At 39.2% G+C, this 17,503-nt stretch overlaps 1 protein-coding gene across 1 annotated transcript in view; it reads right to left on the bottom strand.

Annotated features, from left to right (window-relative positions):
• Positions 1-3,614: 3,614 nt before the first annotated feature.
• Positions 3,615-17,503, bottom strand: part of LOC119038839 (uncharacterized) — a 42,232-nt gene continuing 28,343 nt past the window's right edge. Inside the window, exon 5 of the mRNA XM_037131372.2 lies at positions 3,615-3,797. Coding sequence (XP_036987267.2) covers positions 3,615-3,797 — 183 coding nt within the window. The remainder of the gene's footprint in view (positions 3,798-17,503) is intronic.

The following is a 17,503-nucleotide window of genomic DNA, read 5'->3' as shown; positions in this document are numbered from 1 at the left end:
CCCCTTCTGGCCCCTCCCCCACATACAGCACCACAACACAGTGAAGTGGGTATTCCTGCCCTGGTGAATACTTAAGGTTCCACCCATTACAACGTAACAGGTTGTGTCAAGATAGAGAAATATGGCCCAAATGAAAGAACAGATCAAAACTCTAGAAAAAGAACTAAGTGACAAGGAGTTAGCCAACCTATCAGATGCAAAGTTTAAAATTGTTGGGAACTGCCCTGCCTGGTTTCAGGAGCTGTAAGGCTAAGGCTGAGGCTGAGTGAGCGACCTTTGGACCATAAGCCACTAAGGAGACAAAGCTTATCTCCCTGACAGGAGTGCTGCTTCTGCTCCTTTTTTCATAACTGGCCCCCAATGCTTGATCAATTAGCCAGTGATGGGTAAGATTCCCCAAAGAGGGGAACAACCTAAGACAGGCACTTTTGTGTGGAGGCCCCAGGGAAGGATTTGGTGGGCTATGGAGAAAGGGGGTGATGGACCCTTGCCCCTTGGCTTTGACAAAGCCTGAGTCCTTATTCTGTCTGTGAGAAGTCTCCTAATTTCTTGGCTATCTTGCCTCCTCTGCCTCACGTAAGCCTGAAACAATGACAGAGGGTGGTGTAGCCCTGTGCTGGAACGTGTGCTCTCTCCAGGAGATCGGGCCTGAGAAAGAATATATAAAATCCTGTGAGACCTGCTTTGCTAAGAATGCTTTTGATTAAATGATAAAGGTCTGAGCAGGAAATGAGTTTGTTTCCCGAAGTTTTGTAGTCTTTTAGCTGATAGACCCTGACTCAGAAGAAGCCCTAGGGGTTCTTTGTATGCTATCTGCTGTTTGATCCTTACTGCCTGTCAATGATTAATGAGCTGTACCTGTACCTGTATTCCTGCCCAAATTAAATCCAATAAAAGCCTATCTAGGCAAGCGCGCTTGGCGCTCTCCCCTTGAGGGAGTAGCCAGGCCGTCCCTATTCCTCCACAGCACTTGGTAGTCTGTGTGAATTTGTCTCATGTCTCATCCATAATGCCATGGACACTGTGGGCCAGTGTCCATGTCACAAAATACTGGTAATCAGGGTGCTCACGGAAATGGTTGAGTATGGATGCAAAATACAGGAAGAAATGAAGGCTATTCAAAGTGAAATAAAGAAAAATGTACGGGGAACAAACAGTGACAGGAAGGAAACTGGAGCTTAGATCAATGATTTGGAACAGAAGGAAGAAATAAACATTCAACCAGAACAGAATGAGAAACAAGAATTCAAAAAAATGAGAGAGGCTTAGGAATCTCTGGGACAACTATAAACCTTCCAACAGCTGAATCATAGGAGTGCCAGAACAAGAAGAGGAAGAATAAGCAATTGAAAACTTACTTGAAAAAATAATGAAGGAGAACTTCCTCAATCTGACAAAGGAAATAGACTTCCAGGAAGTCCAGGAATCTCAGAGAGTCCCTAAGAAGTTGGACCCAAGGAAGCACAAACCAAGGCATATCATAATTATATTACCCAAGATTAAAGATAAGGAGGAAGTCTTAAAAGCAGCAAGAGAAAAGGAGACAGCTACTTACAAAGGGGTTGCCACTGGGGAGGGAGAGTGGGAAGAGTGGGGGAAAAGGTACAGGGAATAAGAAGCATAAATGGTCAGTACAAAATAGACGGGGGGAGATTAAGAATAGTATAGGAAATGGAGAAGCCAAAGAACTTAGGTGTATAACCCATGGACATGAACTGAGGTGGGGGAATCATGGTGGGAGGGGGAGTAGAAGGCAGAGGGGAAAAAAGGAGAGGAAAAAAATGGGAAAACTGTAATACAATAGTCAATATAATATATTTAAAATAAGTATATTCTAACAGAGAATTTTGACCACATACAAGAGGTGACAAAATGGTATAATGAATCCCAATGCATTTAACATCCAGTTATAACAATGATCAATTTATGGCCAATTTTGTTTCATTCTTACCTAATCCTTCTCTCCCACTACTGAACAATTCTGAAGCAAATCTCAGATGTTATATAATTTAATCCATTTACTACTTTACTAATTTAATACTTTACTAGGTATGTCTAATAAGTAATGATTCTTAAAATCATAACCATGATACCATTATCACACCCAAAATTTAATATTTTTAATGTCACCTAATATTTAACTAGAGTTCAAATATCTAGTTGTCTCATGAAGTTATAAATTTTAATTTTTATAGTTTGTTTGAATCAAAATCCAAATAAGGACCACACATTGTAAGTGTTATACTTTCTAAGTCAATTTTTTGTAAGTTATCCCTTCTTTTCCCCTTGCAATTCATTTGTTGACTAATCTGTGTGTTTCTTTCTTTTTAATCTTCATCTGAGGATATATTTATTGATTTTAGAGATAGAGGAAGAGAGAGAGAAACATCAGTGTAAGAAAGAAACATTGATATGCTGCCTTCCATATACGCCACAACTGGGGAGAAAGCCTACAACCCAGGTATGTGCCTTGACCAGGAATCAAACCTGCAACCCTTTGGTGTATGGGACAATGCTCCAACCAACTAAGCCAACCGGCCAGGGCCCTCTGTGTTTCTTATTGTAAGAAATCCTTCTGTCATGCAAATAATTAACACCTACTTTAGTGGTTTTTTTTTTTTTAAATCTGGATTGTTTTGGCATTATTTACAATAGCCAAGATTTGGAACCAGCCCACGTATCCATAAGTAGATGAGTAGATAAAAAAAGCTGTGGAATATTTATACAATGGGGTGCCACTTGGCTTTAAAAAAGAAGGAAATCTTACATTTGCAAGAGCATGGATAGACCTGGAGTGTATTATGCAAAGTGAAATAAGCCAGTCAGAGAAAAACAAATACCATATGATTTCACTTATATGTGGAATATAATGAACAAAAGAAACTAACAAAATAGAAACAGACTCATAGATACAGAGAACAGACAGGAGGTGGGGAGGGTTGAGTGAAAAAGTTAATGGATTAAGAAAAAAACACAAAAAAAACAAAAAAAAACCTTATAGACACAGACAACAGTATGGTGATTACCAGAGAGAAAGGGGGTGGGGGGGGGGTAGGAGAGAGTAAAAGGGGAATAAATGGTGATGCAAGAAGTCTTGACTTCAGGTGGTAAACACACAGCACAACATACAGAAGATGTGTTATAGAATTGTACCCCTGAAACCTAAATAATTTTATTAACCAACGTCACACCAATAAATATAATTATTAAAAAGTTTTATTAATTCAAAAAATTGTATTGTATTATAATTATTCTTTTAATATTTTAGTCATGTCCCAATAATTAAAAAACTTTTTGTAAATTTGTTTTTAGATAGAAGGGTAGGGAGGGAGAAAGACAGGGAGAGAAACATCAATTTGTTGCCCTTTGCACGCCCCCAACTAGGGACTGAACCTGCGACCTAGGCATGTGCTCTTATTGGGAATTGAACTGGTGACCTTTTGCTTTGCAGACTGACATCCACCAAACTGAGATACATGCATGGGTCAGGGCTCCAATAATTTCTTGATAAAGCCATAATGTGGTGACATAGGATTATCTCACAGAATCCATGCTTTAGGCAGTTTGTCTCAAGAACATTAATTTTATGTTTAGAATGGATTAATGTTTGTAGATCAAGACAGGTGTGCATTACTTACAGTTGTTTGGAGATCATCTGTTCTGTCAGTGAAGATATTCAATTTTTCTTCGCTTTCTAGTATTTTATCAATATTCTGGGTCATAACAATTTTTACATCAATTACTTGACTCCTCAGTGTGGATATCAAGGTGTCATCTTGAATTTTATTGTATTTCAACTATATAGACGTGAAATATAATACAAATTTTATTTTCTACATATAAAATCTATTATAATATATTGCACAAAATAGAATATAAATGTCAAAGGCATGTCTCAGCATGGTGGTTACCAGAGGGAAGGGGTTTGGGAGAGCAGTAAAGGGTAGAGGAGGTCAAATCAATAGAAGATTTGACTTTGGGTGTTGTACACACAATATCTTATACAAATGATGTATCATAGAATTGTACATTCAAAACCTATATAATCTTATTAATTAATGTCATTCCAATAAATTTAATTTAAAGTAAATTAAAAATCAGGTGGAAAAAAGGCATATCTGCCCTGGCTGGTGTGGCTCAGTGGATTGGGTGCTGGCCTGTGAATCGAAAGGTCACTGGTTCTAGTCCCAGTCAGGGCACGTGCAGGCCAGGTCCCCACTTGGGGGTGTGTGAGAGCCAAGGGATCTTGCCTTGCTCTTTCTCTCTTTCTTTCCCTCTCTCTAAAAATAAGTAAATAAAAAATTTAAAAACAAAACAAAACAAGGATTCAGACTTCAGAAGCTCCAGAGATTGTTATATCTATAACTGTATGTATGTATGTATCTATCTATCTTTATATAATTCTGGAAGATTACATACCAAACTGTTAAGAGTGCTCACACCACAGGGGGGTTTGACTGAGACTGTAGGAGATATTTATGTTTCACCTTATGTACTTTTCTATCACCTCACTTTATTAATGAGCATTACTTTTAAAACAAAAAATGATATTAAAAACACTGCTCTTCGGCAAGTGATCAAATTCACTTTAAACAGAACTCTGATCTTGGTCACTGGACCATGCAACTTAGAAATGGTGTTCTGTGGGAGTTCATGAGGTGGATGTAGAAAAGAAAGGGTTGCCAGATGAATTCTGCTGTCTCCCCAAAAGATATGTTCAAGCCCTATCTCCAGATGCTTGTAAAATAAGACCTTATTTGGAAGTAGGGTCTTTGCACATGCAATCAAGTTAAGATAAATGGTTAATATTTGATTTTTTTCCTTTTTGCTCCTTTTCAGAATGCTTAATCTTTTTTTAATCTAAGAGAATCCTCTAAGTTTTGTTAAGACAATATATTCAGTTTATTCAATAGCATTTGATGTATTTTAAATTTCTCAGAACTACTTTTTTTGGTACTTGTGTGCATTTTGTTAATTATAGTATAAGAAATTCAACAACTTTTACAAAATTTTCTACAGATTTAAAGCTTACCAGGTTAGCTTATAAATGTTAAACAGAACATTCTTTTATGTCAGATGTGTTAATTGCTTAAAATGTGCATATTTTCACATAGTAACTAGTTTTCAGGGAGCTATGTTAATATTATATTTTGGCTGTCTTGAATATGCATAATTTCTTCATAAGAAAATGTATGAATTTAATATAAGAGAGCATGTATTCTTTTTTTTATCATGCATTGTGGTAGCCACAGTCTATGGTGATCCCCAATGAGTCACATCCTCATAAAGTCCCCTCCCCTTAAGTGTGATTTGTTTCTAACTATTAAGAGGCAAAGGTGATGGAATGTCACTGCTGTGATTATGTTACACTATAAAATATTTAGCTGGTTGAAGTGAGAGAGATTCCTTTGTTGACCTTGAAACAGCAAGCAGCCGTGTTGAGGTCATCCACCTTGGGTGGCAAGGAACTGCTGTCAGTCTGTGGGACCAGAGGATGTCCTCTAGCCAACAGCCAGCAAAAAGCTGCATCCCTGACATGGCTAAAATATATATATATATATATATATATATATATATATATATATATATATATATATATATACACACACACACATATATATATATATATATGTATGTGTGTGTGTGTGTGTGTGTGTAAAATTTAAGGGTGAATTTGAGCACAAATTGATCCTAATATAGCAGCATCTAATAAGAAGTGGTTAGAAGTGCTCCCAGGAAATGAATTCTGCAACAACCCAACTGAGCCTGGAAGCAGATTTCCCCCAGAGCTTCCAGATGAGAATATGGCCTGGCTGACACACTGAGTGCAGTCCTGAGAGGCCCTGAATGGGAATGCAGTTAAGCCATGCCTTCATTTGTAACCCACAGGAACTATGAGATAATACATGTGCTATCTTGTGGTAATTTGTCACATATAAATGGAAAATTAACACAGGTATACTTAAAATATTTTATTATGGAAAAGTTCAAACATATATAAAAGCAGAATGAATAGTATAATAAACCCCTATGTGCCCGTCACCTAATTCTAGCAATTATCAACACACAGCCAATCTTGTTGCATCTATACTGCTACCGATTACCTCTTTCCTAAACGTATCATTTTAAAGCAAACCCCTGCCACTCTATTATTTTAGTCTGTAAATTCTTCAGTTTGTATCTCTATAAGACACGGCCTCATTTTTCTTTTTCCTTTTAAGATCCTCACACGAGTATATGTTTATTGATTTTAGGTAAGAAGAGAGAGAGAAACATTGATGTGAGAGAAACATACATCAATTGCCTCTCACATTCCGCCCAGTCAGGGATTAAACCCGAAATTTTGATATGTGCCAGAAATTTAACCCATAACTTTTTGGTGTAAGGGAGGATTCTCCAACCAACACAGTGGCCTGGCCAGGGTAGTCTCATTTTTCTTAAAAACAAAGCCACATCATTACCACATCTAAAAAACTTTGTTAATGTCATCAAATTTATCAAAAACAAATCATAGCTTTATTTACAGTTGTTTTGTTAATGAGAATCCAAACCCTACATATTGTGTTTTGTGTCTACACATTGATATGTGTTTTAAGTCTCTTTTTTAAAAAATATTTTATTTATTTATATTTAGAGAGAGGGAAAGTGAAGGAGAAAGAATGGGAGAGAAACAATGTGTGGTTGCCTCTCATATGTCCCCCTGTGGGGGCGACTTCTTTCGCAAGTCCCCTGGTGCCATGGACACACGTGAGTGAATAATGACAGACATGCTGGATCTATTTGGAAATGGAGGAGTGGGCTGTGGCCAGTTTCTCAGGGGAGACAAAGGCCAGCAGCGGCCAGTTTCTCTGAGGAGAAAAAGGCCCTGAGCATCTTTCTCCATAGCCTTTTATTGGGTTGTAATACACAGGAATACAGGGCGGCAAGGATCAAACAGTAGATAACATTTCAAAGAGATGTGAGGGTTTCAGAGTCTGAGTCAGTGTTAGGGAGAGAGTTGCAGAAACTTTGGGAGAGATACTGATTTCCTCTCAGACCTTTATCATATGAGTGAAAGCACTTTTAGCAGAGCAGATTTCACAGGTTTATCAGCAAGTCTTTGTGGTGCAAGAATTTTTCCCCAGGACATGCTCTAGCAAGGTAAGGAGCTGCACCTCTCCCCATCAGATATTCAGGCTTAAGGGGATTAGAGCCAGGAAGCGCATCTCCCAGAAGACATGGAGACTTGGGCTTTGACAAATCCGGGGGTGGGGGGGAGAGTCCATTGCTCTTTGTTGCAGCCCCCCAAGTCCTTCCATGAAGTCCTCCCAAGTGATTGAGTCTGGCTAAGGTTGCCCCCTGCTGTGTTACCCATCACTGATTTCCAACCAAGTTTTGGGCGCAGGGAGAGGAACTGAGGCAGCGTTTGCTACCAGAGACAGGCTTTGTTTCCTGCTTCTGGCATTCCAAAGGTCGTCTCTTGCCCTTAGCCACAAGGGGTAGAGATACAATTCCTAAAATCAGGCAGAGTGGTCTACAACATCCCCTACCAGGGACCTGGCCTGCAACCCAGGCATGTGCCCTGACTGGGAATTGAACCAGCGACCCTTTGCTTCACAGGCTTGTGCTCAATCCACTGAGCCACACCAGCCAGGGCTGTTTTAAGTCCCCTTTAATCTATGGGTTCACTTCAGCTTTTGTCCCCCTTGAAATGTATTTGTCGAATAATTTGGGCCCTTTATTTTGTAGAGGTTCTTGTATTCTGGTTTTGCTGATTCCATTGCTGTAGTATCATTTAATGTGGTCATTGATCTCACTCTTTCCTATAAACTGGGTAGTTATTTACACGTGAAGGCTCAATTATAAGCAGGTTTGATGCTTTGGGCAAACATACTTCAGATATATGCTGTATACTCCTCATGGTGTGACCTCAGGAAACATAACTTTTGATTGTTTCCCTTATTGTTACCTTAGGAATAAGCAATGGGTTTAGGTGTTTTGAGCCATAGCAAATCTCTGCATCAGCTTTTCACCTCATTTTTTATTGTTGATGATGATTGCCTAGACCCATTATTTCATTAGGGAATGCAGAATAGTGATATTTTACGACCTCTTCTTCATTTATTAGTTGCAGTACTTCCATAAAGAGAGAAAAATCTTTTCCTTGGCAACTATTTGGATTCTTTGAGGTACAGTTGAGATATAAAAAAATTTAGAGCCCTGACTGGTGTAGCTCAGTTTGAGTGTGGACCTGTGAATCAAAGGTTCACCAGTTCGATTCCCAGTCAGGGCACATGCCTAGGTTGCAGGTCAGGTCCTCATTGGGGATGCATGAGAGGCAACCACACATGGATGTTTCTGTCTTTCTCCCTCCCTTCACTTCTCTCTAAAAATGAATAAAATCTTTAAAAAATTTTAGAATAATTGCTTGATCTTCCAAAGTTGATTGAGGAGGGTTACCACTGCAATTCCTGCTCCACCTGTCCCCATGTTGGCAGTATCTAGGAACTCATAGAATTTAACATTTTTGATGTGTTACAGTCTACTGAAGTTACTACTCTTTTTGATGTTCAAATTATTCCATCATTGGCCAGTGGCAGCCTCTTAAAAAGTTGGCTCTTAGTTTTTTGACATGAGCAAAGTGGACTTTGGTAGCTTTCTTGTTTATGGTATTGATGTGGGAAGCTTTGGAAAACCTTTGTTCACCCAAAACCCCAGGCGCCCTGGGAGACTGATAAGGCCGTCTGGGAAAAGCAAAGAGCAGGATAGTCACAAGGACTGGGGCTAGCACCCCCGCTGATAGAAGTAATTTTCACATTTAGCCTTTGTACTCTGCTTCTGCCCTGTAGATAGAACTAATTACCGCATTCTGCTTCTGTATCCTGCTTTGCTATGTAGACAGGAAGACCCCATAGGCTATATAAACCCCAAGAATCCTTTGTTCGGGGCTCAGAATTTGGAGATTGACTCCTCTAAGCTCATGCACGTTAATAAACCTCGTACTCTAGAATCCCTTGGTGTCTGGTTGCTTCATTTTCCTATAACAGTATGACAAATGTTTCTGTCTTATGTTTCCTGCCCCATATCTAGAATTAAAACTGGTTCCTTTTAGTGTAAAATGGTATTTAGAAATTAATCTAGACTGAGGGGTACACTGCTGTTGAATTGGTCCTTGTTTCCAGGACTTTTTAGTGAATAGGCTATGAAATACTTTTAAGGGAAAATATATCATGTGATATATGTTCATTACATATTTTTTCTTTTTTGTGACCAAAACACTTTAATTTATAGCTTTAATATACATTATGAAGTCCATGATTTCTTGAACTTCTCACTTGGCTCCTATTTGTAAAGAGTTGAGTCTCCTTTCAGTCTTCATCATCATGAAGGATCTGGATATAGAAGGTCACCCAGCACAGCATCTGAGTCACGCCAAAAGTGACAGAGAGTCTAGACATGGTTGCACTAAAGAACTTGGCCTAGATCACTTGGGTTCTGGTGATCCAGGAAAACTGTACTGGGGCTGGATGTGCACAATGCCACCACTGCTCTCCAAGGCTTCTGAAGAGGTGACCTCACTGCGAACAAAAGGTGCTAGCTGCATCAAAGCCAGCAAGCTGGCCCCAGGCCCTCAATTACATATTTTTTGGCATTTAATTTTTAATTTAAATTTAGGATTATACATTTTACTTTGACTTTATATTTGTAACTTCTTGCTGAAAATCTTGATTCCTAAAAACATTAATTGGATTACTCCACGTAATATATTTATCTCTCTAACTATATACATAAACCAATTTCAGAAGAGCAACCTCAGCCTTGGCTGGTATGGCTCAGTGGGTTGAGTGCTGGCCTTCAAACCAAAGGATTGCTGGTTCGATTCTCTGTCCGGCCACATGCCTGGGTTGTGGGCCAGATCCCCAGTAGGGGGCTTGTGAGAGGTGGCCACACATTGCTGTTTTTCTCCCTCTCTTTCTCCCTCCCTTCCCCTCTGTCTAAAAATAAAATAAAGTCTTAAAAGAAAAAAAAGAGCAACACCAATGTTATTACTAAATGTGACACTTGAAAAGAAATACTTTAACATTTTGGTCCTTTTCTTGAGGATATAATCTTACTAAAATATATATAATCAAATTATTGCACTTTAAAGTCACTTGAAATAAAATTTCACTGTCTTTTAAGCCACCATCAGGTAATACACAGTTGGATTTTTTATTATATTTTATTGATTATGCTATTACAGTTGTCCCAATTTTTCCCCTTTACCCCTTTGTGCCCAGTAACCCTTCCCAGTGACCCTTGCCCTTAGATCATGTCCATGGGTCATGCATGATAAGTTCTTTGGCATCTCCATTTCCTGTACTATTCTTAACTTCCCTCAGTCTATTTGGTATCTACCATTTATGTTTCTTATTCCCTGTTCCTTTTCCCCATATTCTCACTTCCCCCTCCAAATGATAACCCTCCAGATAATTTCCATCTCTATGATTCTATTCCTGTTCTGACTGTTAGCTTAGTTAGTTTTTTTAATATTCAGTTGTTGATAGTTGTGAATCTGTTGCCTTTTTAATCTTCATGGGTTTGATATTCTTCTTTTTCTTAGATAAGTCCCTTTAACATTTCACGTGATAATGGTTTGGTGGTGATGAACTCCTTTAGCTTTACCTTGTCTGGGAAGCACTTTATCTGCCCTTCCATTCTAAATGATAGCTTTGCTGGATAATCTTGGATGTAGGTTCTTGCTTTTCATTAGTTTGAATACTTCTTGCCAGTCCCTTCTTGCCTACAAAGTTTCTTTTGAGAAATCAGCTGATAGTCTTATGGAAACTCTTTTGTAGGTAACTGTTTTTCTCTTGCTGCTTGTAAGATTCTCTCTTTATCTTTAACCTTTCACATTTTAATTATGATGTGTCTTGGTGTGGTCCTGTTTGGGTCCAACTTATTTAGGATTCTCTGTGGTTCCTGGACTTATATGTCTATTTCCTTCACCAAATTAGGGACGTTTTCTTTTATTATTTCATCAAATAGGTTTTCAATTTCTTGCTCTTACTCTTCTCCTTCTGGCATCCCTATGATTCCAATGTTGGCATATTTGGAGATGTCTCAGAGGTTCCTAAGCCTATCCTCGTTTTTTTGAATTCTTGTTTCTTCTTTTTGTTCTGATTGAATGTTTATCTTCTTTATTTTCCAAATCATAGGTTTGAATCCCAGCTTTCTTCCCTTCTCTGTTGTTTTCCTGTAGATTATTCTTTATTTTAATTATTATAACCTTCATTTCCTCCTTTATTTTATTTTATTTTTTGCCATATTTGAGGAGTTCTCTGAGCATCCTGATAACCAGTGTTTTGAATTCTGCATATGATAGGTTGGCTATCTCCATTTCACTTAGTTCTTTTTCTGGGGTTTTGTTCTGTTATTTCATTTAGGCCATATTTCTTTGTCTCCTCATTTTGGTAGCCTCCCTGTGTTTGTTTCCGAGTATTAGGCTAGCTGCTTTTACTTTCTGTTTTAGTAGCATGTCCTATGTTGAAAAGGTACCTATAAATTGTGTGAGGCAGAGACTTAGGTTAATTGCCAGGGTGGAGCGTCCACTTCATGCTTTGTGGCTGTGTGGGGAGGGCTTGGAGAGAGGGTAATGCTGCCACTTGGCTTCTGGCAGTTCACCTGGTGCTTGCCCTATTTCCAGTCACTTCACCCCCTTTCCATGTATGACTGGCTCCCTTCCAGCTGCTGCCTTGGTGGTGAATCTGGGAGTGGGTGGGTTTGCCTACATTCTATGACTGTGCTCACTTCTTAAGCAGCAAAATTCCAGCAGCTTCTTCCACCACCCAAACCTACACTGGTATTTACAGCCAGATGTAGCAGGCAAATTTCTTCCTGATGCTGTAACCCTGGGCTGTGTTCCTGGGTCTGGGATCACTCACTCCAAGGGTATCCTTCCTGTCCATTCCACTGCTGCCACCACCACTGCATTTCCCAACCAAACCACCTCTCTGCCTATCTTCGTGACTATTCTCCTCCTACCCATCTGGATGAATGTGTCTTCTTTTTTAATTTATATTTTTAAGTATATTTTGTTTATGTTCTTACAGTTCTCCTAATTTTTTCCCCTTTGCCCTCCTCTACCTGGTACCCCTTTCATTCCAGCAATCCCCCAACACTTAGTTATTGTCGATGTGTTGTGCATGTAAGTTCTTTGGCTTCTCCCTTCTCTATACTATTCTTTTTTTAAAACCTCTATTTTAGTTGTTGTTGAAGTACAGTTTTCTGTCTTTTACTATTATCCCAGCCCACCCCTTCAGTCCTCCCCACCTCCCTGCCAGTTCCACCCCCTCTGGTTTTTTCAATATATAATTTTTAAAAATTTAATTATTGTTCAAGTATAGTTTTCTGTCTTCTACTCCCATCCAAGCCCACCCCCCCCAGTGTTCCCCACCTCCCTCCCATTTCCATTGCCCTTATTCGTTGTCCATGTGTCCTTTATACTAGTTCCTGTAAACCCTTCCCATTTTTCCCCTGAAATTCCCTCCCCTCTTCCCTCTGGTCACTGTCCCCCTGTTCTCTATTTCAGTGTCTTTCGTTATATTTTGCTTGCTTGTTTGTTTTGTTGTTTAGCTTCCTGTTATAGGTGAGATCATATGGTATTTGTCTTTCAACACCTGGCTTATTTCATTCAGCATAATGCTTTCCAGTTCCATCCATGCTGTTGCAAAGGGTAGGAGCTCCTTCTTCCTTTTTGCTGCATAGAATTCCACTGTGTATATATACCATAATTTTTGGGTCCATTCATTTACTGATGGGCACCTAGGTTGCTTCCATCTCTTGGCTATTGTAAATTGTGCCATTGTGAACATTGGGGTGCATAGTTCTTTTGGATTGGTGTTTCAGGGTTCTTAGGATATAATCCCAGCAGCGGGATTGCTGGATCAAAAGGCAGGTCAATTTTTACTTTTCTGAAAAAATTCCATACTGTTTTCCACAGTGGTTGTACCAGTCTGCACTCCCACCAACAATGGATTAGGGTCCCCTCTTCTCCACAACCTCTCCAAAATTTGTTGTTTGTTGCTTTGTTTATGATGGCCATTCTAACTGGTGTAAAGTGGTATCTCATTGTGGTTTTCATTTGCATCTCTCTGATAGCTAGTGATATTGAGCATCTTTTCATGTGTCTCTGGATCTTCTATATGTCCTCCTTGGAGAGATGTCTGTTCAAGTCCTTTGCCCACTTTTTAATTGGGTTGCTTGTCTTCTTAGAGTGGAGTCATGTAAGTTCTTTGTATATTTTGGAGATTAAACTCTTCTCTGAGGTATCATTGGTAAATGTTTTCCCATACAGTTGGTTCTCATTTTATTTTATTTTATTTTAAATTTATTTTTTATTGATTATGCTGTTGTTCTATTCCCCCCTTCATTCCCCTCCACCTTACCCCCATCCCCACCATTACCCCCCCTTTAGTTTATGACCATGTGTCTCAAGTTCTTTAGATTCTATATTTCCCATACTATTCTTGCCCCCTCCCATCTATTTTCTTTCTACTATCTATGCTACTTATTTTCTGTACCTTCTCCCCACTTCTCCTCCTCCCATTCCCCTGTTGCTAACCCTCCTTGAGATCTTCATTTCTATGTTTCCACTCCTTATCTAGCTGTCCTTTTAGTTTGCTTTTGATTTAGGTGTGGTTGTTAATAACTGTGAGTTTGTTGTCCTTTCACTGTTCATGTTTTTTAAACTTCTTTTTCTTACATAAGTCCCTTTAACATTTCATATAATAAGGGCTTGGTGATGATTAACTCCTTGAATTTGATCTTATCTGAGAAGCACTTTATCTGTCCTTCCATTCTAAATGCAAGCTTTGCTGGATAGAGCAATCTTGGTTGTAGGTCTTTGGATTTCATGCCTTGGAATACCTCTTTCCAGCCCCTTCTTGCCCGTAAGGTCTCTTTTGAGAAATCTGCTGACAGTCTGATGGGGACTCCTTTGTAGGTGACTGTCCCCTTAGCTCTTGCTGCTTCTAGGATTCTCTCCTTCATTTTAATTTTGGCTAATGTAATTATGATGTGCCCTGGTGTGTTTCTTCTTGGGTCCAACTTCTTTGGGACTCTCTGAGCTTCCTGGATTTCCTGGAAGTCTATTTCCTTTGCCAGATTGGGGAAATTCTCCTTTATTATTTGTTCAAATAAGTTTTGCACTGGTGGCTGTTCCTTCCCCTCTTCTGGTACCCCTATAATTCGGATGTTGGAGCGTTTAAAGATGTCCTGGAGGTTCCTAAGACTCTCCTCATTTCTTTGAATTCTTGCTTCTTGACTCTTTTCTGTTTAGCCATTATTTGCTTTCTTCTGGTCCACTCCATTGATTTGAGTCCCAGTTTCCTTTTCATTGCTATTGGTTTCCTGTGCAATTCCATTCATTTCAATTAGTTTCGCCTTCATATGTTTGTCTAATTTATGGCTATAATCAACCAGTTCTGTGAGGATCCTAATCACCGGTATTTTAAACTGTGCATCTGAGAGTTTTGCTATTTCTTCATTGCTTAGATTTATAGGCTCTGGGGCTTTGAGATCTTTCTGAGCCCTTTTTGGTCTGTTCTGGCCCTTTAAGTGTGAGGAGTGGAGCCTTGTACTCCCAGGTCGCTGGGTTGTGACTCTGAATGTGGAGGCAGGCGGGGTCAGAGCCGGGAAATGGCGGTGCCCTCTGCTGTTTCTCACATCTGGGTGAAGAGCAGAGCCTTAGGTTGTTCACCGAGGCGGGGCCACTTAGGTCGCTGGATTATGATGCTGTATGTGGAGGCGGGGTCAGAGCAGGGAAATGGCGGTGCCCTCCGCCTCCGCTTGCGGCTGGGGCTGCTGGCTCTCGTCCAATTGCCCACTCCCTCGCTTGTCTATCCACACACGAATGCGCAACCACAGTCAACCTGCAGCCCTGCTCCCTCGCTGTTTCCCCGTGATTGCTTGCTGAGTTGCCCACCAGGTCCAACCCTGCGCCTGGATTTCACGCGGCTGAGTCCGTCTGACCAAGTTTTCCTGGGCTACACTGCTCTGCCAGCTGCTGGTTTCGCCCCTCTTACCGGTCAGGCTGAAGAATTTGTTGTTATCAGACTTCCAAAAAGTTCAATTTTCTGTGTTCTGGCTGTGTTTTCTGTTGCTATTATTTAGTTGTCTCTAGACTTGGTTGTGTGAGGAAGCACACCATCTCCACCTATGCCTCCATCTTGGCGGAAGTCTCTTTTTATTTTAATACTGTTTATTTTAGCTGTGCAAAAGCTTTTAATTTTGATGAGATCCCATTTCTTTATTCTTTCCTTTATGTCCCTTTGGAATAGCCTGTGGAGAATAGGGGTTAGCTCTAGGGGACATATCAGTAAAATGTTGCTGCATGAAATATCTGAGATTTTCTTGCCAATGTTCTCCTCTAGGACTTTAATGGTGTCACAGCTTATATTTAAGTCTTTTATCCACCTTGAATTTATTTTGGTGTATGGTGTAAGTTGGTGCTCAAATTTCATTTTTTTGCACTTAGCTGTCCAGTGTTCCCAACACCATTTGTTGAAGAGGCTATTTTTAGTCCATTTTATGTTGCTGCCCCCTTTGTCAGATATTAACTGCCTGTAGAGACTTGGGTTGATTTCTGGGCTCTCTGTTCTGTTCCATTGGTCTATGTGCCTGTTTTTATGCCAGTACCAGGCTGTTTTGATTACAGTGGCCTTGTAATACAGTTTGGTATCAGGTATTGTGATCCCTCCTACTTTGTGCTTCTTTCTCAAAATTGCAGCTGCTATTTGGGGTTGTTTATGGTTCAATATAAATTTTTGAAGCGTTTGTTCTATGCCTGTGAAATATGCCATTGGTACTTTAATAGGTATTGCATTGAATCTGTATATTGCTTTAGGTAGTGTGGACATTTTGATGATGTTAATTCTTCCAATTCGTGAACATGGTATATGTTTCCATTTTGTGTTCCTTGATTTCTTTCTTCAGTGTTGTGTAGTTTTCTGCATACATGTCTTTCATCTCCTTGGTTAGGTTTATTCCTAGGTATTTTATTTTTGTCTTTGCTATATCAAGTGGGATTTTTTTTTCTTGATTTCTGCTTCTGCTGTTTCATTGTTGGTATACAAAAATGCCTTTGATTTCTGGATATTGGGTTTGTATACCGCTGTTTTGCCAAATTAATTTATTAGGTTGAGCAGTTTTTGGGTAGAGTCTATAGGATTTTCATGTACACTATCATGTTTTCAGCAAACAGTGACAATTTTGTTTCCTCCTTTCCAATTTGGATGCTTTTTATATCCTTTTCTTGTCTGATTGCTGTGGCTAAAACTTCCAATACTATATTGAGTAGAATGGTGAAAGTGGACAACCTTGTCTTGTTCCTGATCTTAGTGGAAATGCTTTTAGTTTTTGCCCTTTGAGTATGATGTTGGCTGTAGGTCTCTCATATATGGCCTTTATTATGTTGAGGAATGCTCTCTGTATTCCCACTTTGCTGAGTGTTTTTTTTTATTATAAATGGGTGTTGTACCTTATCAAATGCTTTTTCTGCATCTATTGATATGATCTTGTGATTTTTGTCTTTGCTTTTGTTTATATGATGTATTACATTTACTGATTTGCGAATATTGTACCATCCTTGCATTCCTGGGATGAATCCCACTTGGTCATGGTGAATGATCTTTTTAATGTATTGTTGGATATGGTTTGCCCATATTTTGTTGAGGATTTCTATGTCTATGTTCATCAGTCATATTGGCCTGAAGTTCTCTTTCTTCGTTGTATCTTTATCTGGTTTTGGGATTAGGATGATGCTGGCTTCCTAAAAAGAGTTTGGGAGTCTTTCATCATTTTGGATTTTTTGGAATAGCCTGTGAAGAATAGGGGTTAGCTCTTCCTTAAATGTTTTGTAGAATTCTCCTGTGAAACCATCTGGTCCAGGGCTTTGTGCTCCAGGAAATTTTTTTCTTACTGCTTCAATTTCTTCTGCTGTTGTTGGTCTATTCAGGCTTTTTGCTTCTTCTTCACTGAGTTTTCGAAGATTATATTTTTTCTAAAAATTTGTCCATTTCACCTAAGTTTTTAAATTTCTTGGTATACAGCTCTTCATAGTAATTTCTTTCAATCCTTTGTATTTTTGTGGTGTCTGTTGTAATCTCTCCTCTTTCATTTCTGATTGTATTTATTTGATTCCTCTTTCTTTTTTTCTTGATGGGCCTGCTTAAAGGGTTGTCTATTTTTTTTTATCTTTTCAAAAAGCCAGCTCCTGGATTCATTGATCCTTAGAATTGTGCTTTTAATCTCTGTGTCGTTTAATTCTGCTCTGATCTTGGTTATTTCCTTCCTTCTGCTTTCTCTGGGCTGTCTTTGTTGTTGTTCCTCGAGTTCTTATAGGTGTAAGGTTAGGTTGTTTGTTTGAAGTGTTTCTATATTTTTAGGTAGGCCTATATTGCTATGAACTTTCCTCTCAGGACTGCCATAAGTTTTGGGTTGTTGTGAGTTCATTTTCATTTGTCTCCAGAAATTTTTTGATTTC

Source organism: Artibeus jamaicensis, unplaced genomic scaffold, assembly GCF_021234435.1.
Source record: "Artibeus jamaicensis isolate MK-2021 breed Jamaican fruit bat unplaced genomic scaffold, CSHL_Jam_final contig_515, whole genome shotgun sequence".
Lineage (NCBI taxonomy): Eukaryota > Metazoa > Chordata > Mammalia > Chiroptera > Phyllostomidae > Artibeus > Artibeus jamaicensis.
This window is presented reverse-complemented; position numbering and strand designations above follow the sequence as displayed.